Below are 22912 nucleotides of genomic sequence, written 5' to 3'. Positions count from 1 at the left end.
TTACGCCGCTTTTAGCAAAATTCCAGCAATATCACACATTGTACCCATGTCGGGAGTGGAACCAGGGTCTTCGGCGTGACGAGCGAACGCTTTAACCACTAGACTACCCGACCGCCCCTATGAACATTGAGACAAGTGTCTACATTTTGTAAACTCATCACGTCACTGTTGAAACCCATCAAGTAAATCTCCTCATTGAATTGGACATATAATGCTACCCTGGTGAATCTGTATTTATATGCATGCTCGCTCGGCAAAGATGTTGTATCTATTCTATACTTATATGTATATGTATTATGTTGTTGAAATAAGTTGGTACCTCTGATGCTGCTGATATCGGCCAGAGTGGAAATAAAATTTCAGTTACAGACTGAAGGGTGCCATTCCGGGAATATGTAAATATTGCACTGGTTCTGTCAGAGAAAATGACAGGGTGAAATAGTACCATGGAAGATTGAGGATTGTATAATGTGTTTAATGATGACTAACCATGCTTATTTGAAAACATTAACAACGCTGCCACATGAGTCACACAACACATAACGCCAGAATTACCCACGCGCCTCGTATGAACACTTACTCTTGTACAGGTCACTCGATAACATAAAAATGTCAAACGCCAAAGATTCCCTCCCTCCCTGATGCTCACCGATCGATAATAATGTAATTAAATAAAATACCATCAGAATATGCATATCTGTTTCCGTCTATTAAAATAAAAATTGATTATACATACTGCTGCAAGCTGGTTCACTAATGCAACGAACCTCTGATGTATGCTGGTATAAACGATATAAAACTGACATGCAAATGAGTGTACACAGATAGCTCGAGATATGAACGGTCGCACTATCGGACATACTGGTTACGACCTGCAGTGGACCACTCCATCAAAGCTAAAATAATGTTTGTAATATAAGTAATGTTAATGTTTGTAATATAAGTAATGTTAATGTTTATGATATAAGTAATGTTAATGTTTATAATAAAAGTAACGATAATGTGTATGATATAATAAATATCAATATTAATTCGATTCACATGATGTGATGTTTGTTGTTTAACGCCGCACACGGCAATATTCCAGCTATATGACGGCGGTCTGTAAATATTTGAGTTTGGACCAGACAATCCAGTGACTGACATCATGAGCATTGATCCACGCAACTGGGATACGATGACATGCATCAAACCAAGTCGGCGAGCCTCACCACCCGATCCCGTTAGTCGTCTCTTACGACAAGCATGGGTTGCTGAAGACCTATTCTACCCCGGATCCTCACGGGTCCGATTCACATTATTGGTTATAACGAGCCCAGGGGCAATAGTGGTTACTGTTCGATTCACATGACCACCAGTAACATCAACTGCCATCACGGTGAAGTGAAACTGGGCTCATTATTACCGATAATCATGCCATATCGGATTTCGTTATACAGTGAAACCTCATTAATCCGGACCCCTTGTCCACCTGATGCTAACTATTTGGGACGTCTGCATGTTGTTAAAGGAGCATTACGAATTGTCAATTATTCGTTAATGCGGACTCCCCGACGACAGGACACATACTGTCTGCACGGAATTAAAGGAATATTCCGAATTGTCATTGATTCGTTATTACGGACGTTTCACGGGGCCCAGCACCGTCCGGATTGAAGGAGTTTCACAGTATACGGAATTATCTACATGTAGTTGGAAATGTGTTTACCGTTATAACCATCGCTGAGGTCGGATCAATGACAAAAAAGAAAACTTGCTTTGGGATACATATGATCACGACGTCATGAAACACTCCCCAAACGCACTCACAGTCTGTCAGACAGACGGAAAAGAATTTGCTTCAGCGCTATCTGATATTCCCAGTATCCAGTTGTGACACATTGTTTACGTCATGCTGCATCACAGCTTAGGAGATGAATTTCACATACCAGTTTATTACTAATGACGTGGTAGCGCAGATACAAATGTCAAATAATCACAGGGCCTTTATCAGTGTCTGAGCATGTTGTCTTGTTTTCCTCTCCCGGGATGTTTCCGTCCTGAATACATTCGGGACTTTGGGCGTCTTCATCTTCTGGTGGCGACTGAAGCAGGACATAGCCCTGTTGTCTGTGAGACTTCACAATCACCACGCTGGAGAACAAAAAGTAGAATACGTTTTGGAGTAAAGTCCAAATCAACGTAGCTTGTAACTCAATAGTAAAGTCCAAATCAACGTAGATTGTAACTCAATAGATTATGTATTGGTTTGCAAGCCCATAGAGCATGCTGGGTGAATCTAAAATTCGAACCCACAATCAGCGGTTCCTGGCACTTAGAAACAAAACGAAACCCGGCAAGTAGCGCCTCAGAAAAATTATCTTTAGCATATTGAAAGAAAACATCGATTGAGCATGCAATCATACACATCTGAACTGTTTTTGTTGTTCCGTGTTTCATACAAAAGTGATGGTTGTGGATTACGTACATCTTTATCATGGCGGCCATGAACATGACGGCCGCAATAACTAAGAACGCCATCCCTCTCATGGTGTCTATCGTGGCGCTGTACAAAGAAGTGAAGGCCGAACTCCCCACAGCTCCACACAGGGTATCGACGGTTGCCATGCTTGAGAAGATCGCACCTGGTACGTGAGAAAGACATGCTTGAATAGCTATCAACAACATCAACATAAATATAACAAAACTGCTTATATTATCGCATCTACTGCTGCTATTTCTGATACAAAAGATACGTTATCTTTTATTATTCCACGTCTGTCATGGCAGTTGCACCAAACAACACAACTACCGTCTCTGTTACTGCTATTCGTACGTTTACTTTGTCCAGTCAAAAGTGATAGTGCTATATTTTCCATTGCGTTCAATAATAATGTAGTTAATTTCAATTCTGTTTATTGTATTCAAAGCCATTGGACCACATTTAAATTACAGTTTTACAGTTGCCAATAGGCAATAGAGGTACATATAATAAAAACGTTGAATTGCACATGACGTTGTTAAACAAGACAAGACGATCAATTGATTGACATCATGAGCGTCGATCAACGCAATTAGGATACGTTGACATGCATCAACCAAGTCAGCGAGCCTGATCACCCGATCCCGTTAGTCGCATCTTACGACAAGCATGGGTTGCTGAAGACCAATTCTAACCCGGAATCTTCACGGGACCTTTTACACATTGAAATTCGAAATGAATTTAATGCACACTTAGCAAAATATGTTTTTGGCATATAATCTTTTCTTATTTCATAATATAATGGACATTATAATATGACCTGAATTTAAAAGGAGCACTATTCTCTTCAACCAATGCCATTTGTCAGCGTAATTAGTGTCAAACTTCAACAATGAATGTGTGTGTAATGACGCTAATTATGAAAAAGATACATCATACAGTGAAATGAATCAAATATGACGGCACTACAAATAGACCCAAACCATTGTATCCCATTTGATATAATAATAATATCAGTAAGTTTTAAATTCGCTTAACTGCAATCGTATTTCAACACATAATGTGTAGTCATGGTTAATGTCCTGGTGATCTTATCTGTCATAAAGTGCTTGTTTAAATGGAGCAACGTTTGTGTATGTAGTTACGGCACATCTGCTGCCTGTATCATGTAAATCCGTCGACATCCAAGATCTTGCGCACGTACCTTGTTCGTGAGCAGCCACCATGCGCGACAGGACGGAGCGGGTCACGGGAACCGACACGGCGCCTATCGACGCTACAAAGGGCACTGAAGTAAACAGCAATAACGTGCGTCAGTAATGGCGATGAGTGAGCAACCGTTCAGAGGTTGGTGTTTGTTTGTTTCATGTTTCATAAGTAATGTTAATGTTTATAATATATGTAATGTTAATGTTTATAATAAAAGTAACGATAATGTTGATGATATAATAAATATCAATTTTAATTCGATTCACATGATATTCAGCAATATTCCAGCTATATGACGGCGGTCTGTAAATAATCAAGTCTGGACCAGACAATCCAGTGATTGACATCATGAGCATCGATTCATGCAGTTGGTATACGATGACGTGCATCATACAAGTCAGTGAACCTGACCATCCGATCCCGTTAGTCGCATCTTACGACAAGCAGAGTCGCCTTTTACGGCAAGCATGGATTCTACCCCGGATCTTCACGGGTAGTTCACAGTTAAGGGGGTGATAAGGGATATGTAAATGGAGGTATACGTCACAGTGAGACAACACACAGACGATCAAGTATGACAATACTTATACTGAAATGTATCAGCATATGATAATAGGCCACGGAGGCATCACGACAATGTGTTGATATTTCATAAGCTCTGTAGATCCTTTTTCGGTTTCAAACGAAAACTTCGATGCTACAGTAACCACATCCCTCATCAATACTTAGAGTGCGACGTCAAACACCAAACAAACAAACTCACTTCTCCACCCATGTAGTATTAAGGATATGTTTTGTTGGTTGTTTAAGGCCGTATTCCAGCCATATGACGCCGAGTCTCGACCAGACAATCCTGTGATTGATATTTTGAGCTGCGTACGATCCAAGCAATTGTGGTACGATGACATATCACCAACCAAGCTACCGACCCTGACAACCTATTGGTCTCCTCTTACTAGAAACATTGGTTGCTTGGGACCTATATTCTTACCGGATTTGTGATCAGTGAAAAATGAAGCAACTTAAATACAGTTCCTTGTCTGGCAGATATGCAAGTTGATGCATGCCTCCTTGTAAAGTGCCGTCTCCGGCTCTTAGCCATCCACAAATCAACTGGAGCGTCAGGGTTTCTTCTTCAATCCGTTGTAGTCATGATTACTTTTCATTCGTAGAACGAAACTATGCATCGAGTGCTGTGTTCAACACTGGTATCATATGATACCCAGCTGGGCCCCGTTCCACAAAGCGATCTTAGCGCTAAGTCGATCGTAACTTCCATTCTTTAACACTGACTTACGACAATCGTAGCGCTAAGATCGCTTTGTGGAACAGGGCCTTGGTCTGCTTACAGAAACATTAATGACGCATTTCTGTAAAACATCCCATATGTGCACATTATCGCCGGGACCCACAGTTTGATGACGTCTAGGTCGAGCAGCAATGACAAATTACACACAACAATGGAGATAGTGGTGTGTATGGTAAAAGAATGCATAGGTGCTTATCAAATATACTACTCGCTGTGGGTTTTCTGGGCGCGTTCATGCAGTATCTAGAATGACACGATATATAATTATATTACCTGAATATAGCATGACGTCTGTCGTGGCCAGGCCCTCCAGAATCAGAGACCCCATCAGTAGGAAGATCCCCGTCACAGCCAGAACCTCTACCCGCACACATGCTGACCCCATCTTGATGGCCACGAGTCCGCTCAGGGTCTGGAATACTGTGGAGTAGGCGCCGTAGTAACCTATCTGTACAGGATTCCAGCAGAATGGTCGACCTAACTGGTACAGTGTCTCAATTGTATATTTACCATTATACCCAATGCTCATCAGAGCATAGACAACCAAACAGGCAATAAATATGCAGCGCTTATTGTCTTGGCTTTTGTTTACGTAAAATCCGAACACTTTCTTAAAATGAACTATCGGTGAAAGTTCCTTGACCTCAGTTTTCTTTACCGTTTCCGTAAGGCCAAATATGACGATGGCTATGGCTAGCAGGATTAAGCCTGTATTAATGATAGGTGGGTAGAAGTATCCAAGCTTTTCGATGAGGAGGCCTGTCATGAGCTGACCTAATGCTATAGCTACAGACACCGAACTGTCGGCAATCACAATGGCGAGCGTCCTTGTCGCGTGGGTCTTAGTCACGTCGGCTGCATACGCCATGTTGGCGAGAACGAAGGTGCTTGACGAACCAGATAAACCGTCCAGGAGAACCCCGAGGATGAGGAAGTTGAGATGAAGATGGAATTTGACAACCAGAATGAAAACTACATATTTAAAAACACTTCCTACTAGCGGTAAAACAAACAACATCTTCCTGCCGATGTGATCTGAATACGACCCCACCACCATGTTGACGATGACCGGGGGTATCTGAACACAAAGGCTCAGCTTCAGGATCTCGAACGATGTGGACTGCTGAACAAGCACTTGTATCTCGTCAGTTTCCTCGCTGGTATTGGAAACGCACGGTGATTGTTTACTTGGCGACGTTGTCGAGATGTTTGTGCCGTTACTGTAGACATCCGCATAGCGAGAGTGGATGTACTGGGTGAAGACCGGGACGGCTGAGATGTTGGCACACATGTACAACATCAGGACCACGCTGGATATTACCCTCTCCTTAATGTAAGACTTTGGGTTTTCTTGAACACTTCCGTGGTTTTCATTCAAGTTTACATCAGGCTGTTCTACGCTGCCCATTGTTACCGGTTTCTGAGTTTACCTCATGAACAGCGTGTTTACGCTCGCCCTGTCTCTGTGAATGTAACACAAACATGTGATGGTGTTCATTATCACATGATGCAGAGGCATTCGTGATTCCAGTTGATAGTTCGTGGTTATTAATTGAATTTACAGAATGTTAATGTACATCACGAGACCAAGTACGACAATGTCCCATCTGTTGCACGACTCCAGGCATGAAGCAGATGGCGAAACCCACACGCAGCAGTAACGTCAATATACAAACCACGGTGTATGTATTTGGTGACATACCGCTTCTCACCGATCGCAAAAAATTAGTCAGAGGGTAGGACTTCAGACCCTTGCTTCAGATGTCACGTTTCGGCGGGGAACCATCAAATAATGAAATAATGAAATAATATAAGGTCAGTGTACTGGTAATTACAGGGTACAAACTGATATAAAAATATCTCATAACTCTAAATTAATTTGTCATTATTAGAGTTATGAAAAACTGAAAACTTGAGATACTAAAAAAACCTAGAATAGGCATGTACAATGCATTGTCGATAGAAACCATATTAATAGTTTTTGATAAGTTATTGATGTCCGAGTGAAAATTTATAGTTTGTTTGGAAAGAGGTTTTAACAAGGCAGGGATTCCAGGAGCGATACGTTTTCTCCATCTGAGCACAAAAACGTATATTCATTATAAGAATTTCGTATACAGGACAGTGTAGAAGAACATTTTCTGATTTTATTTGGATGAGTTTGTGCATCTGTTGCCTGGGGTTGTATATGACCGAATACACATACATGTCTTGACTCATTGCAATGTTTGCTTTCCAATAACGTATGGTATGTCCCAGTTCACTGACATAAATAAGCTTTATATTTGTTTGTTGTTTAACGCCGCACTCAGCAATAGTCCAGCTATATAACAGCGGCCTGTAAATAAACCAGACAATCCAGTGATTGACATCATGAGCATCGATCTACGCAACTGGTATACGATGACATGCATCAACCAAGTCAGCGAGCCTGACAACCCGATCACGTAAGTCGCCTATTTCGACAAGCAAAGTCGCCTTTTAAAGCAAGAATTGGTTGCTGAAGCCCTACTCTACCCCGGATCTTCAAGGGTCCATAAATAAGTGACAGCAGCTCTCGAGCGAGTTTTCATGTAACGTCATTTTGAACGGTATTCCAGTATTGTCACTGCGTGGCAGCTTGATGGCGCAAGAAGGGATGGAAGTCTCACTCACCACTTTGGTGAATGCCACGAGCAGGGCAGGGTGCTAACAAACCTAGATGCTTTTAGCTACGAACCTTTGTGACAGTTCACATCCTCTATTATATCGGACATTAATTGCCCTTCATACTGTATGTCAAGTTTGAAATTAGAGGGAAACATGACCTCAGAAGAAACCTTTCTAAACCTTTCCGATTTCATTGCCGATCGCAGATTGTGTCTCTGCAACAATGGTATCTATTTCATTCCTCTTTGAACATTGTTCTCCTGGGTCTATTAGATTGGTTTAGGTCGCTCTCTGCACGTATCATTGCCTTTGGCTATTTCTTTTCTGCATTCCGCATCAGTGAACAAGGAAGATAACGACAATCGTTGAGGGCTCATGTCCAAACGAGGTTTCTATTATTGTGAATTATCTATCTGTAAGTCATTGCGAAGGGTGTGTGTTCATATACATTATGTTACACTTGTGTCGTGTGCTAAAATGGGAATTCCACAGTGACGTATTTGGTTGTGTTTGTGTGACTTCAGGGCTTCTAGTCACTGGGTACCACAGGATAGATTGCCTTGATTCAACTGATCCCAGGACCTTAGCAATGTCGAAGAACCACACACCTTTTCACAAACTAACTTTTTTCCATTGATATCGCGCTTGTGTTCAGTTCGCCTGGCCCGTTAGTAAATGCACATATAACATGTTTTAATTTTCTGTTCAGTTTTCTAATTAATACCCCGCATGCGTGATTCGATGTGGGGTTTCTTGCCGAAAGCAGATCTTGATTGGCTTCACACATTCATTTATTGGTTCACTTTCATCAATATCATGTGATTAAGTACATCGTGAATCAGTGTCCAGAAGATTCCAGGTTACACTGATCAGCACTGACGTGTTCATTCAGCGAAATGTTTCACCATCACCTTAATCATATCTCTGTTTTCTACCGATTGTCTGACAATGCATGAACATGAATGGTTCTCGGACTATCTACATTTTTTCCCGGAATTTGATTGATTGAACAAAACTTCGTTGACAAACATACGCTCGGTTCATAAATGGTCATCGATTGCTGATTTATGAAAAACCGCGTGTCACGTTGATGGTTTGAATGTCTTTGATTCTGTTTATATAAACCATGAAATGCATACAAAACGTCAACGCCGAAGAATGAGCAGTCCCGATTATCCGTCGATACAGATTCCATTTGCCGTAAAAGGTAAAATAACGGTGTAAATTATATGAATGGATCACTGAACATCAGTACTGACACGCCTTACCATCATACGTGACGATACAAGAGTGTCCTTTTCAGCAAGAATTCTGTATTTAGACGATTACAATTCATTTGTCTGAGAGTAGGTTGTTATGAGGACTGTGTGTTGCAATGCGTACATATTTGTGTGTGTGTGTGTGTGTGTGTGTGTGTGTGTGTGTGTGTGTGTGTGTGCTGGTTAAGCCAAAGACCGGGTGGGTTCGTTCACTCACGTGGGTAGTTTGTTTGTTTGCGTTGTTGGGAATAACCCCCGTTTTAACTAGTCACACGACCGTTGTTTTGCAGTAAAAAGGAATCTGACATTGTAGACAATCCCCTCCCACCCCCACCCACTTATGATATCAGGGAAAACACATCAAATCACAACTACATTAGTGTCTGACCGTTGCAATTACTTGATGCAATTTTAATCCTAAGTAAAAGGAGAATTATTCAATAATATTTGCTTCATGTATGTACATGAGAGGGGAAGTTGCTCCTCAGCGGCCTGGCTATGTAACCATCAACATCCGCAGTATGTGAATGTGAAACTGGTGGAAATGAGATCATTAACGTCACAAGATAGGAGAATTATCTGATGCGATCAAAGTTTCAACGAGCTGACAGTGGCGGTGAAGTCCATGAAACAGTATATGAAAACAATCAAATTGTTCAAAAACAGATGGTTGATCGATCGTTTCGCTTTATTTAATGATGATTTATGTGCAAACAAAATATCTAAAAAAGTTAGCCTATAGCTCTCACCTTCAATTTACCTTTCACCAAAATGAAAAACTAAAATATTTAGAAAATTGTGTTCATGAATATGTAATGCATAAAACAATGATGGTGATTGCCCTTAGGGATGCTATTATTCATACAGTTATATAAACCTTTGTCTCACATCCTGCCCCTCCCACAAAGCGACCGTATCACTACAACTTTCGTACGTTAGTGATATTTTTTGGTTACTGTTGTCTTAGGGTTACGACCGTTTTGTGGAACGGGTCTCAGATGTTCCGGTTCTCTATTAGTGTATTCATCATGCATCCAGGTAACATCATTATTTATAATCAATGGTCTAATAAAATGCAAAATTGACCGTTGTCACGGCTACTTGGTACGCCCTGTAGCACTAGTGAGGACTAGAAGAATACAAATCGGAGCACTAACTTACAATCACAGCTGCGTGCCCAAATCCAACGAGCAATCCAATGCAACCTCACTCGTGATAATAATACGATCGTCATATTTGACGTTCGGTATTTACTTGAGTATCGTTAATTACCGGAGAACTGGGCTCGTTACAACCGATATAGCGCTTTATCCGACTTTGTTATATGTGGAATGCACTAATTGGAAATATGTTTCCAGCAACTACCGTTTTCATCTATTATTAGCAAAAAATAACAAAAGTTCTCACTGGAATGATAAGTACGGTAACAGTATTAACAATTCCCCACATATAAGTAAGGTTCAGACAGTCAAATATACACTCAAGGAACATTGTTCTTCGGGCCTTTGGGTCATCAATATGTCCGGTGAAGCATCAGTTTCCGCCTCTGTGCTGTACATAATGGTACAGTGATGACGACCTAGCACTTGCAGTTCAACATGCTTTATGTGGCGTAGTTACGTCAGTTCATACTGTCATACAACAGCAGAGCACTTCTCCATGCTTAAGTATATTTTCTCAGGTCCTCCTCCCAGCAGTTTGGTGCTCTGGGTACATCCAAGTCCCGGTGCGTCTTGATCTTCTGGTGGCGAGTGAAACAGGTCACGGTCCGGTTGTCTAGGAGACTTCACGATTACCACGCTGGAGAACAAATGAAGCGTAAATGATTCGAACACCCATCAGTGGATCATGGCAGCTTAGAAATAAAACGCCGTTACTTAGACAACGGGCTACCTAAGCTTTTTAGAGAATTATAAGAAATGATTGAAATTATAAGAAATGATTGAAAAAAGGAGACAAGCACCAAGCAATCAAATACTTTTGAATAGGTTACGTACATCATCGTCAAGGCGGCCATGAATATGACGACCGCGATAAATAAGAACGCCATCCCTCTCATGGTGTCTACGGTGGCGCTGTACAAGAAGGTGAAGGACGAACTCCCCACAGCTCCACACAGGGTATCGACGGTGGCCATGCTTGAGAAGATTGCACCTGGTGTGATGGAAATACATGTACTGCTTTTGAAACAACACTTCTTCATCTGCCATGACACAAACAGCAACATCAAACCTAACAACAAAGCTTATTGTAGTACCATATCAACTGGTGCTATTCTTTGAACAATAATTTCATTTTATTATCTTAATACGATGCATTTGACCTATATATGAAATAAATAAATATGAAGTCGTTTACCTTAACAATATTTAGGATTCTACAAATCTATTTCAGCATGTTTCCTACTGTAATGTTACTATCAAATGATTCGTCTTCTTACAGGTAAACGGATAACAATATTGCCCCTAAAACCATAACATCTGGTATGTTAAGTTTTGTAACCGATACATGTCTATCATATGGTATGTAGATTCACGGAAACCCAAATGTTCATACCTTGTTTGTGAGCATCCACCATGTGCGACATGACTGACCGAATCACAGGCAACGTCACGGCGCTTATCGACGCCACGAAGGGCACTGAAGAAGACATTAATGAATTAAATAAACAGACAGGTTGTTTGTGCAAGTCTTACCTCGTTACAATAAACATGAAATAATGCACAAATAAAACTTTTGACTTAAAATTGTAAAAAGCCTCTCTTACAGGATTACGAGAGACTAATATAAAATATATAAATACAAAATAAATAAAAATATCATCCATTTAAAAGAATGACATGGCAGAAAAATCACTGGTTGATAAATCTAATATTTTCTACTTTTGAGAGTATATTTGCAGGCTTTGACAGCAGCGTAGCAGAAAAAGGGGAGGACATGGTAAAACTTTATCCTCATGACTAATATTGGTAAAATCTAAAATATTAGTAAGTATTAAAAGCGTCATTTCTCTCCAGCAACACACAAGAAAAGGCAACAGCGGAAATTGTGAGCTTGTTTGCTTTGTACAGTATTTCAGTTACATCACGGCGTGTCAGCGCGATGTGGGGAGGTGGTGAGGTGAGGTGAAATGTGGTTTAACGTTGCGTTAAAGGTTATTGCACTTATATAGCGAGGATGCACTTGTGTGTGGCTGCTTGGACTAGTCCGGACTTATGCCGGTTTTATTGTGCCAGCCCACTGATATGCCATGCCAAAGTTTAACATAGAGATACCCTCTCAGACAAAGTATAATGACTCCGAGACGACCAGTCCTTGTATTGTCACCTGAATATGGAGCGCCAAACAGGATAACACGTGCCATCTGTTAACGTTAATTGGCATGAAGTGTCCAGGGGGGTCAAATTATCTTCCGCTATCTGGGCAGGTGGTCTATTCACTAAACACGAGGCGGTCTGCTGTAAGGGGAAAGCCCAAAATGAAACGTGGTGAGAACCACGCCCATTGACATGGTGCTGGGCACTGTGACAAACCGAGAAAGATCACCAGGCCGACTCGAACCAGTAACAAAAAATACTGCAATTAGTATGTGTTACTGTAGTAAGTGAGTATGGTTTTACGCCGCTTTCTAGCAATAGTCCAGCAATATCACGGCGGGGGACACCAGAAACCCATTGTACCTATGTCGGGAATCGACCCCAGGTCTTCGGCGTGACGAGCGAACGCTTTAACCGCTAGGCAACCCGACCGCCCCACGTGTTACTGTAAGTCATGAGTCGTGAGAAAAAATATATATATATACTTTTTCAGACACCCTACCTTGAGCTTGTACAAGGGACGTTCAATGTATCTAGGAAGTATCCAAGAAGTATATAGTCGGTAATTGTATACATAGTTATAAAGTCATATACATATTAACATATTACCCGCAAACAGCATGATGTCTGTCGTGGCCAGGCCCTCCAGAATCAGAGACCCCATCAGTAGGAAGATCCCCGTCACAGCCAGTACTTCTATCCGCACACATGCTGACCCCATCTTGAGGGCCACGAGTCCGCACAGGGTCTGGAATACTGTGGCGTAGGCGCCGAAGTAACCTATCTGTACAGGATTCCAGTAGAACGGTCGACCCAGCTGATACAGTGTCTCAATTGTATTTCTACCACTACACCCGATGGTCAAAAGGGCAAAGACAACCAAACAGGCAATAAATATGCAGCGCTTATTGTCTTGGCTTTTGTTTACGTAAAATCCGAACACTTTTTTAATATGAACTATCGGTGAAAGGTTCTTAACCTTAGGTTCCCTTACCGTTTCCGTAAGGCCAAATGTGACAATGGCTATGGCAAGCAGGATTAAGCCTGTATTAATGATAGGTGGGTAGAAGTATCCAAGATTTTCGATGAGGAGGCCTGTCATGAGCTGACCTATTGCTATAGCTACAGACACCGAACTGTCGGCAATCACAATGGCGAGCATCCTTGTCGCGTGGGTCTTTGTCACGTCGGCTGCATACGCCATGTTGGCGAGAACGAAGGTGCTTGATGAACCAGATAAACCGTCCAGGAGAACCCCGAGGATGAGGAAGTTGAGATGAAGATGGAATTTGAGAACCAGAATGAAAACTATATATTTACAACTACATCCAAGCAGCGGTAAAATAAACAACACCTTCCTGCCGATGTGATCTGAATACGACCCCACCACCATGTTGACGATGACCGGGGGAATCTGTGCACACAGACTTAACTTGATGATCGCATACGATGTGGACTGCTGAACACGCACCTGCACTTCATCAGCGTCCTCGCTGGTATAGGCAAGATGCGGTGGTTTACTTGGCGGTGTTGTCGAGGAGTTTGCGTCGTTACTGTAGAAATCCTCATAGCGTGAGTGGATATACTGGGTGTAGACTGGTAGGACAGAGGTGTTCGCACACATGTACAACATCAAAACGACAGTGAGTGTAACTCGATCCTTAACGTACGACTTGGGTTTTTCTTGAACATCACTGTGGTCGTCCTGGGACGTTACGTCAGACTGTTTTACACCGTTGTCCATCGTTGTCGGTCTACTTCCTCAATAGTAGTTCATTAAACTGTGAACTGAACCGTGTACTCGCACGTCTCCTTGTGTTGATGTATGTTATTCCTTTGTCCACAACCATTAGCGGCCTTTAAGAGTCCACTATACAGAATGTTCACGATAAAGAGGTCTAACAATGTCCACTTGTAACTTGACCACAGCTGCGGAACAGATGTACAAGCATTCACAATACTCCTTCAGGTACACACGTAATGAGGTTAGATCCCCAAATTAAAAAACAAATAAAGCTCTTCTTTCAGTTATTTTCGACCGGGCACCATATTTCCATCACGTGATGGCTCGGAGATATTCCAGTGAAAGATCAAGTCTGGTGCTTTTCCGTCCGGTCATTCAAATACACCAACTATAATTACACTAGCCGTAAGGAAAGTCCGAAAGTCGGATTGTCGGGGTCAGTATTTGTTTTAAACTGAGAAACAACTACTGTCATTTTGGTCATCTCTTATCGAACAGATAAGGTTCACGGTCCCCGTTAGGCTCCCTGGATATGGTCTCTAAATACGACTGGAATAGAATATAAACGTATTATTTACATCATAGTAGGTATATTTAAGCGAACAAAAGCTATCTTGCGCCAATGAGATTTAATCTACCTGTGTCTTACATTGAAGGCGCATTATATGTTGTTTTGAGGACTTCTAAAGCGGCTCTACAATTAATCAATCGTCCAGACGGTGACTCTGCTTAACATGATTTGGAAGGGTATTTACTCAGTGTACCTTATAACACAGTATTCCATGAATATATAGGTGGTCTACATAATATCTGTTTAAGTACGTCACACTTCCTTCTGCGTATCCACAATGTGTTTAAGAAAACTGTTCAGACGCCCCGCATTTGTCATGCACGATAGTCACTCAAGCGGAGCAGTGAAAACATTGCCGCGTCCCATGCAAAAGGTGACAGAAAAGAGGATGTCCAATATCTATACACGGGACGGTCCAGTGGTCAATAAACACAATGGCCAAATTTCACAAAGTTAAAGAGTAATATAATAAATTGTGATGGTGAGAGATCGCACTTTTTGGAAGAAGCTTAGTTGAGACGATTATGATTATACTGAATTGTCTGAATTATGTGACAGTGCTGTAGCCCCGTGGCGATGAAACAAAGCACAGTGTTAAGACGAACCTTTATCTGTCGAATGGCTCCGGAGAAAGGTACGGGGACGTCAGATTCCACTGAGATGTATCCAAAGGAAACGTTGGTGCTCCGCGTCATCGGTGTCGAACACAACACTAGTCCATTTCCTCTAGTTCGGTAAAGTATTCGTCAGGGCGGCCAAATCTCTCGGCTGATTGACAAAGGACCAGCGCGCCCCATCTGTCTGTTTCCTATAATTCCATTGGTCAGAACTACGGTCACCTGGCCAAACGGTTGTCATGGATCACATTCTTTGTGGCTGACGTTTGGTTTAAACAGCCTACATTTATTTGCCCAGCGCAGCAACTGATCTAATATTAGGTGCCTGACCCATGCATGACCCTATGTATAAGTATCACCAGAGACCATAAAATAAAAGTAAGTCTATTGAACACCACTAACGCCAAGCTGAAATAGCCTCCCGTCAAATGTTTGGAATCAAGAATCAAGTATTTGTATTGAACAAAAACGCCCACTGGGACTTGATACAAAATAAAGCATTTACTTGGCGCAGAGATACGATTTGTGTGTTTGTTGTTTAACGCCGCACTCATCCCAGCTATGAGCATCAATCCACGCAATTGGGATACGATGACATGCATTAACCAAGTCAGCTAGCCTGACCACCCATCCCGTTAGTCTCCTCTCACGACAAGCATTGTCGCCTTTTAAAGCGCACATAGGTTGCGAAAGACCTATTTTACCCCGGATCTTCACGGGTCCATAGTACACATAGGAAGAGATTATGTGTTACGCAAGTGTCAACTTTACAAGCATTCAACAATAGATATGTTTGCATTATGTTGTCAGTTTTATCCTGCTTTTATTACAGCCCCTGACGAAGAAACATTTTAAATATTCATGTCTTGCCTCAATATTATGAAAGGTTTGTGCCCAAACCTGTAAGTATGTTTTAGACTTGCACGTGTGTATAGATAGTAGGGATGATTACGTTAAGTGTGTATTATTTTTATACTAAATATTATATGTATATAATTACGTCTCTCATAATCCCGTAAGGGATGGATCAGTAATATATAGTTGTATATGTTGTTTTATCTGTATCTGAGGTGAGACGAAAATAAAATATTCTGTCTGTCTGTCTGTCTGTAATTTTCCTAACAAAAATGCATGAAAACATGATGGAAATGAAAATAAGTTTAATAGAACCTTGTCCACATGTAGGACTTTTACAAGTTAAAGTTACTGACAAAGTTCATCAGGAAGATAAAGGTATCTGGGTATGTTTTTTTGCACAGATTGTAATGGCAGATACAGATTTATCCAGAATTATCAGTTATTTAACATCTTTAATGGTACAACGACCAGACATTATTACTTTTCTGCTCATATGCGCCATTATAGATGACAGAATACCTGTCGTGTATTATGTATATGTACGTGTGGGTGCATCTCTTACTATCCATTGCAGAATCCCATATACATCAGTAACTAAACGTGTCACGATCCCAGGCCGCGTCATACCAAAAGACGTTAAAAGATTATACTTGTTTGTACCCTGTCTGACGCTCGGCATTAAGTGGCTAAAACAAGGACTGGTCGGCTCGGAGTCAGTATACTGTGTCTGAGTGGGGTAGTCATGTTAAACTGCGGCATTGTATCTCAGTGAGCTAGCACTATAAATCGGCATCAGTCCGGACTAGTACAAGAAGCCACACACATGCACGTGCATGCACGTCACAATAATCTTGGACGCGACATTCAAAGACAAATGCTTCAGTACTGCAGCAGACACCAATCCTCTTTGATTGATTCGTTATGAAACCACAGTACACAATGTAATAGTCTATAGTAACAACGTCCTGCAGATATTCTAATGTAACAACTTCCTGCAAATATTTTATAGTCGCAGCAGTGAGATGAGACATGAGATGTCTGCAATCTGTCTGACAGGAAAGGCGGACTACGGCCCACTAATGAGTTTCCGCCTTACGTAATAAACAGAGGGTCCATGATAGATTAGTCAACAAATCGTCAACTGATGCACTCATCACACACACCTCTAGTACCAAACAGAGCTCGAGACGCAGTCGGCGCAAGACCCTTTAAAGGGGCACTGATCTAAAGCAATTCCTCGGGGCTGGTTGTTATTGTTTTTTCCAAGTGAGCCCCCGGACGTATAGCAGAAATCTAGACTAGTTCACGACCTCTGCTGCGCCATTCGTAAGCGCATTAGTCACTTTTATGGATAGTAATAAGGGCGTATGGTCACATTGATAAACAAAATGAAATACAGTTTTCGAGATAATAAGGAAATGTAGGTATCTTTGTGGGTTGCATCGGTAATGGTGACGAAGTTTTGATAAGTCACTTGCTTGGTAATTTTGCGATTTTCGTTTACACTATTTTGACTTACAACACAAAGTAAATATTTCACCTTTTTTTATAGTGTGTGTATTGTTTTACTGTCAAAATGTGTAACATTTTCAAATTTATTAAACGCCTAAATATTCAGTTATTTTACAAAGTGACTTTAAAAATTTCCATCTGTATTATCATGATAACGAATTCCAAACATTTTGATGTTTAATGTCATCACCAAGAGACTGAAAATGTTACGTTGAAAGAACATTTCTATGTTGTTTGGCTTCTAATCCTACATAATAAGCCGTTGTGATGTTTTGAGGCCCTTTTGATCGTCTTAATCAATTTTAGTCAAATCTGGACAGATTTTTCAGTCAAAATGATTGAAATATTTACACATTTTATAAATTGCCTGAGAGAATCACATTTTACAAATTGACGGTAATATATACACGCTTACAAAGGAAAAGACTTGTGAAAACAACGTCTATCGCGCATTGGAGAATTTCCCAACGAAGACGTAGAGGAACAAGAACGAATCGGTTCAATGCTACAGCAAATGAAGGAAAACAAAATGCAAATACCATAATTACAACCTACCAAATTTATGTGTTTAAATTTTAGGCAGTTTCCTTGTTCGAGGAATGTATCCGTGAATATCCACACTAAGGAACAATATCCCACTCGTCTGCAGCTGTACAAAGAAACTTATTCGATGTCATGTGTCTCTGTAACAATCAAGTATTTGTAAAGATATATATCGTTTCGGGGTATTATAACCCGTGTTCGTTTCTCAACTGATCACTTAGATTGTTTCAGGTGTTTCACACAGGTGTCAAGTCTCACGGGTCGGCTGAGAAAGCCCACGTGACAACTATTTTCATAACGTCAACGGTTCCTAAAAAATACATTGAGTGATAGATAACAATGAGCAATCAATCAACGTATTATCAGTTAACCCTTTGAACAAAGTATGTTGTTTTTACATCGGCACTTCACGCCATGATATGAGTGTATTCCCTTTGTTTTAATAAACCTAGACATGTAAACACTCACTTTTGACTGTGCAAGATAACAGTGATCAATCAATCAACGTATTTTCTGTTAATCCTTTGATGACTAGGAACGATCCGTTGATTTACAAAAAAAGTAAATCAACTGATCATTCACCTCTTGCTAGGCTGCCACGTGCATATTACATAACAACATCAAGGCTGTTTCATCCTATCCGCCTTCTGTGAACTCATTAGAACAGTAATAACCCAACCCTTGTGTAATCCTTACTCTTGTTTAATTGGCTTCCTGTTTAATCACGTGTCAAAGTGTTAGTGCGCCCTGTCCATCATGTTGTTACAGTATTATCCGTCTGTAATTATTCAACCTATTCATGTCATTGTTATTACTGCTAATCATCCGTATAATATATATTTTTTACCGTGTTTCATTATTCAGCCTTGCTTGACAACGGAGGATCTATACCGAAACGTCGCAATTACAGTAGAATAAAAGACGTTATTATTCATAAATTGTGTAAACTTTGAGGTTGCTTGGGATTGTTGATTAAATTGTTTGTTGTGTACAGAATACCTTGTATGATGTAGTCTTTTGTTGAACATTAAAACATTGTCTTTAGTTGACCTCACAGAGGTTCTCGCCGCCAAACAGAGAACTAAATATTTTTGTTTAGCTCCCTTGAAGGTGTCCATTAATTGTACGGGTGAACAAACAAATTTGAAAGCGTAATGGACCATAAAATTTGTACAGTATTCAACAAGCTGACCATAAGCCCGCGGGCGACAGACGTAGACATGGGCATTGACCTTGTGGCCTGCATGGAGGCGAGAGACAGCTGTGTTGAGAACATACACACATCACCCGTGAACTCGGCAGCTGCAAACAAAAGTCTCTCTGAGAACTCTGGTGTTGCATGGCAATTATTGTATTTCCTGTACTATATAATTATAATTCTAACTATAAAGAACTAAACAACGATAACTCAGACTATTACGAAGTAGAAACCGATGATGACGTAAACGAAATAACACGCTCAGCACCTAAAAGAACCAAAAAACTACAACGTAAACCCCAAACTCTCCCCAAAAACACGCTAAATAGTGTTACTCTCCTTCTAGCTTACATGCTAAAACAAATAAATCCAGATGCTAGCACTAAAGCCCTGCATAAAGTAGCATTCAAACTCAAACTCACCACCCAAAACTATAAAGACTTCAATACAGGTTACCAACTAATTATCTCAGATATATAAAATAATCCCATAAAACAACCAATCTCCAAACACTAAAAACCCAAATAATGGCAGGACTAAATATTTTTCAGTGGAATGCTGGCGGGCTTAACTCGCACAGCCACGAACTAAAAGCAAAATTTAAACTAAACAAAGGACCGCATGTAGCATGCATCCAAGAAACTAAATTCTCAAATAAATCAAAATTTAACTTAGCCAACTATAACATAGTCAGAACAGATCGTCCTAAAACCGAAACAACTAGAGCATCAGGAGGCTTAGCCATACTAATTAGAGAAGACTTAAACTATGAAGAGATCAAAATAAACACCCCAAACCTAGAAACCAACGGTATTCAAATCACCCTAAACAACAAAAAAATAAACATCATAAATATCTACCACTGGCATCAACAAAAAATCCAAGCAGAGGATCTAAACATACTTCAACAAATAGGCAAAAAGTTAACAATTTTCCTAGGAGACTTTAATGCCCACCACCCCTCCTGGGGCACGGGGGAAAAAATAGACAATCACGGTAAAATAATCTCTGAATGGATAGAGGCCAACGATTTCGTATTACTTAACAATAACCAACCAACCAGATATGATAAAAGCAATAGAGACATGTCGGCTATCGACCTAAGTATATGCACCTCAGACTTAGCCCAAAGCACTCAATGGGAAGTTCACGACGCCCCACTAGGAAGTGACCACTTCCCAATAAACATAACCATAGGAAATACCAACGTCCCCGACAAACCCGAAAACTCAGAACCCAAATTTAACTATAACCAGGCTAACTGGGATAAATTCCAAAATATCTGCAAACAAGCCAATCTAAACGAGATAGAACATAATGACCCAGAAACCTTCTGCAAAAACCTAACAGAATACATAATCACCTCAGCTAAAAATTCAATACCCTTTAGAAAAGCAAACAAATCAGGCAAACCCTCAGTACCCTGGTGGAACGAGGAAATAGAACAAACCAGACAAAAACGTAAAAAAGCCTTCAATAAAGCCAAACGCGACCATAACTACATACCTATAGCCCACAAACTAAACCATGAGGTCCAAAACCTAGTCAAAATAGCCAAAACCAGGGACTGGAAAAAATTTTGCGAGGGATTAAATAACCGCACAGATGCCAGGACGGTCTGGCGCAAAATTCATGCCATTAGAGGCCTAAAAAGACACAAAAAAACTCCTAATATAAATAACTCAACCAACCCCAGCGAAAAAGCAAATAACCTAGCTAAACACTTTTCGACCATCAGCAGTAACAAAAACTTCAGTGATAAATTCCAAACAAAACTCAAAACAGAATCCAAACCTACCAAAGAATTAAACGATAACCTAGAAATAAACCAACCCTTCACAATAGAAGAACTAAACTATGTACTCCAAAACAGGAAAAAGGGAACAGCCCCAGGACTAGACCTAACATCCTACCAAATAATCAAAAAACTCCCTCCCAAGCTACTACAGTCACTACTCAAACTCTATAATCTAATCTACCTAAACGGCCAGGTACCAACCTCTTGGAAACAGGCTCTAGTTATCCCTATCCCTAAACCCGACAAACCTACAAACCAAGCTAACTCTTACAGGCCAATATCTCTGACCTCAAACTTATGTAAAGTAATGGAATCTATGACCAAAAATAGATTACAACACTACCTAACTCTAAACAACACCATAAATACAGACCAAAGCGGGTTCACTCCTGGCCGCTCAACTCTAGACAATCTCGCCCGGTTAGAACAGGAGATCAAAACAGGACAACTCAACAAACAATATACTACAGGCATCTTCTTGGACTTCTCAAAAGCATTCGACATGGTTTGGCACAACGGGCTAATTCAAAAACTTAAAAAAATAGGACTAAAAGGACAAATCGTTAACTACATCCAGGACTTCCTAAATAACCGAAAAATCACAGTGGGTATAGACCAGGTTCTATCGGACCAGTGTCCCCTAGAAAACGGCACTCCCCAGGGCAGCATTCTTAGCCCAACACTCTTTAACATAATGATCAATGACCTCTTCGAGGGCCTATCCCCTAAAATTAAAACATCCAAATTCGCAGATGACGGAGCCCTCTGGATCCGCACAAAAAGTATGTCAACTTCCCAAAATCTACTCCAAAAATCCCTAAATAAAATACAGCAATGGGCAGACAAGTGGGGCTTCTCCCTAAACTCCGAAAAAACTACAGGAATAGTCTTCAAACACCGAAAAATGAAACACACCACCCCAAATCTTAAATTAAACAATAAACCAATTAAGTTCCAAAAACAAACCAAATTCCTAGGGCTAATCTTCGATCAACACCTAACATGGGAGGCCCACGTTAAAAACTTAACAACTAAATGCAGCAAAGATCTAAACGCACTAAGATGCCTCACCGGCTCCAACTGGGGGGCCTCCAAAGATACTCTACTCTCTCTCTACACATCACTAATTAGGTCTAAATTAGATTACGGATGTGCGATCTATGATACGCTTAGCAATAACCTAACCAAAAAACTAGACTCAATCCAATACCAAGCTCTTAAAATAGTCACACGTTCCCAACATGGCACCTCTCTCACTTCACTTCAGGCCTTAACAGGAGAAATGCCACTAAACCTACGTAGGCAACACTTAACCCTTAATTTCTGGGCCTCGTCCCAATCAAACCCTCTCATCCAAAACCTCATAAACGAAAATATCCGCCCTCGTAACCAGGCTCTAACTAGGAAGCACCCTTTACTTACTCCAATATCTCAACGAATTTTCAACTACCTAAACGAAAACCAAATAGATAACCTCCAACAAAACTGCAAACCATCAAATATATTTACCCCAAAACTAAAAATCCCCCAAATAGACACATCTCTGGCAAACTCAATAAACAAACAAACCGATCCAAACATAGCTAAATCCACCACACTAGCTTACATACACGAAAACTGGCCAAATTGGTGCCACATCTACACAGACGGATCTTCCGATCCGATCACAAATCGCACTGGTTTCGGAGTCCACATAGCACAACCAAATAGGAACACTCAATCTTATCGACTCCCAAACAACCAATCCATCTTCACTGCAGAGTTAATGGGCATAGCATCCGCCCTCCATAACCAACATGCTAAAAAACATAATCCTAATACTCACAGACTCACTAAGTGGACTACAGGCCCTCCAAAATAAAAACAC

General features: G+C 40.7%; 2 protein-coding genes across 2 annotated transcripts; both read right to left on the bottom strand.

The window, feature by feature from the left end:
* Window positions 1-1967: 1967 nt before the first annotated feature.
* On the bottom strand, window positions 1968-6387 carry LOC139444236 (lysosomal proton-coupled steroid conjugate and bile acid symporter SLC46A3-like). The gene is made up of 4 exons (XM_071225159.1): window positions 5253-6387; window positions 3666-3749; window positions 2468-2624; window positions 1968-2133 (listed from the first exon to the last, which is right to left on the bottom strand). Exons 1-4 carry the CDS (start codon window positions 6385-6387, stop codon window positions 1968-1970), a joined length of 1542 nt encoding a protein of 513 aa, XP_071081260.1.
* Window positions 6388-10521: 4134 nt separating this feature from the next.
* On the bottom strand, window positions 10522-13948 carry LOC139444243 (lysosomal proton-coupled steroid conjugate and bile acid symporter SLC46A3-like). The gene is made up of 4 exons (XM_071225166.1): window positions 12814-13948; window positions 11444-11527; window positions 10885-11041; window positions 10522-10687 (listed from the first exon to the last, which is right to left on the bottom strand). The coding sequence occupies exons 1-4, from the start codon at window positions 13946-13948 to the stop codon at window positions 10522-10524; spliced, it is 1542 nt and encodes a 513-aa protein (XP_071081267.1).
* Window positions 13949-22912: the final 8964 nt, after the last annotated feature.

The sequence above is a fragment of the Haliotis cracherodii genome, unplaced genomic scaffold, assembly GCF_022045235.1.
Source record: "Haliotis cracherodii isolate W230 unplaced genomic scaffold, xgHalCrac1.p SCAF_5, whole genome shotgun sequence".
NCBI lineage: Eukaryota > Metazoa > Mollusca > Gastropoda > Lepetellida > Haliotidae > Haliotis > Haliotis cracherodii.
This window is presented reverse-complemented; position numbering and strand designations above follow the sequence as displayed.

Bases quoted from the DNA above. Each gene is read 5' to 3' on its own strand.
- LOC139444236 (XM_071225159.1), bottom strand. From the start codon at position 6,387: ATGGGCAGCGTAGAACAGCCTGATGTAAACTTGAATGAAAACCACGGA. The intron at 2,625-3,665 runs GTACGTGCGCAA...CTCACGTACCAG, and splicing joins GGTGGCTGCTCACGAACAAG to GTGCGATCTTCTCAAGCATG. The intron at 2,134-2,467 runs GTACGTAATCCA...TTTGTTCTCCAG, and splicing joins ATGGCCGCCATGATAAAGAT to CGTGGTGATTGTGAAGTCTC.
- LOC139444243 (XM_071225166.1), bottom strand. From the start codon at position 13,948: ATGGACAACGGTGTAAAACAGTCTGACGTAACGTCCCAGGACGACCAC. The intron at 11,042-11,443 runs GTATGAACATTT...CCATCACACCAG, and splicing joins GGTGGATGCTCACAAACAAG to GTGCAATCTTCTCAAGCATG. The intron at 10,688-10,884 runs GTACGTAACCTA...TTTGTTCTCCAG, and splicing joins ATGGCCGCCTTGACGATGAT to CGTGGTAATCGTGAAGTCTC.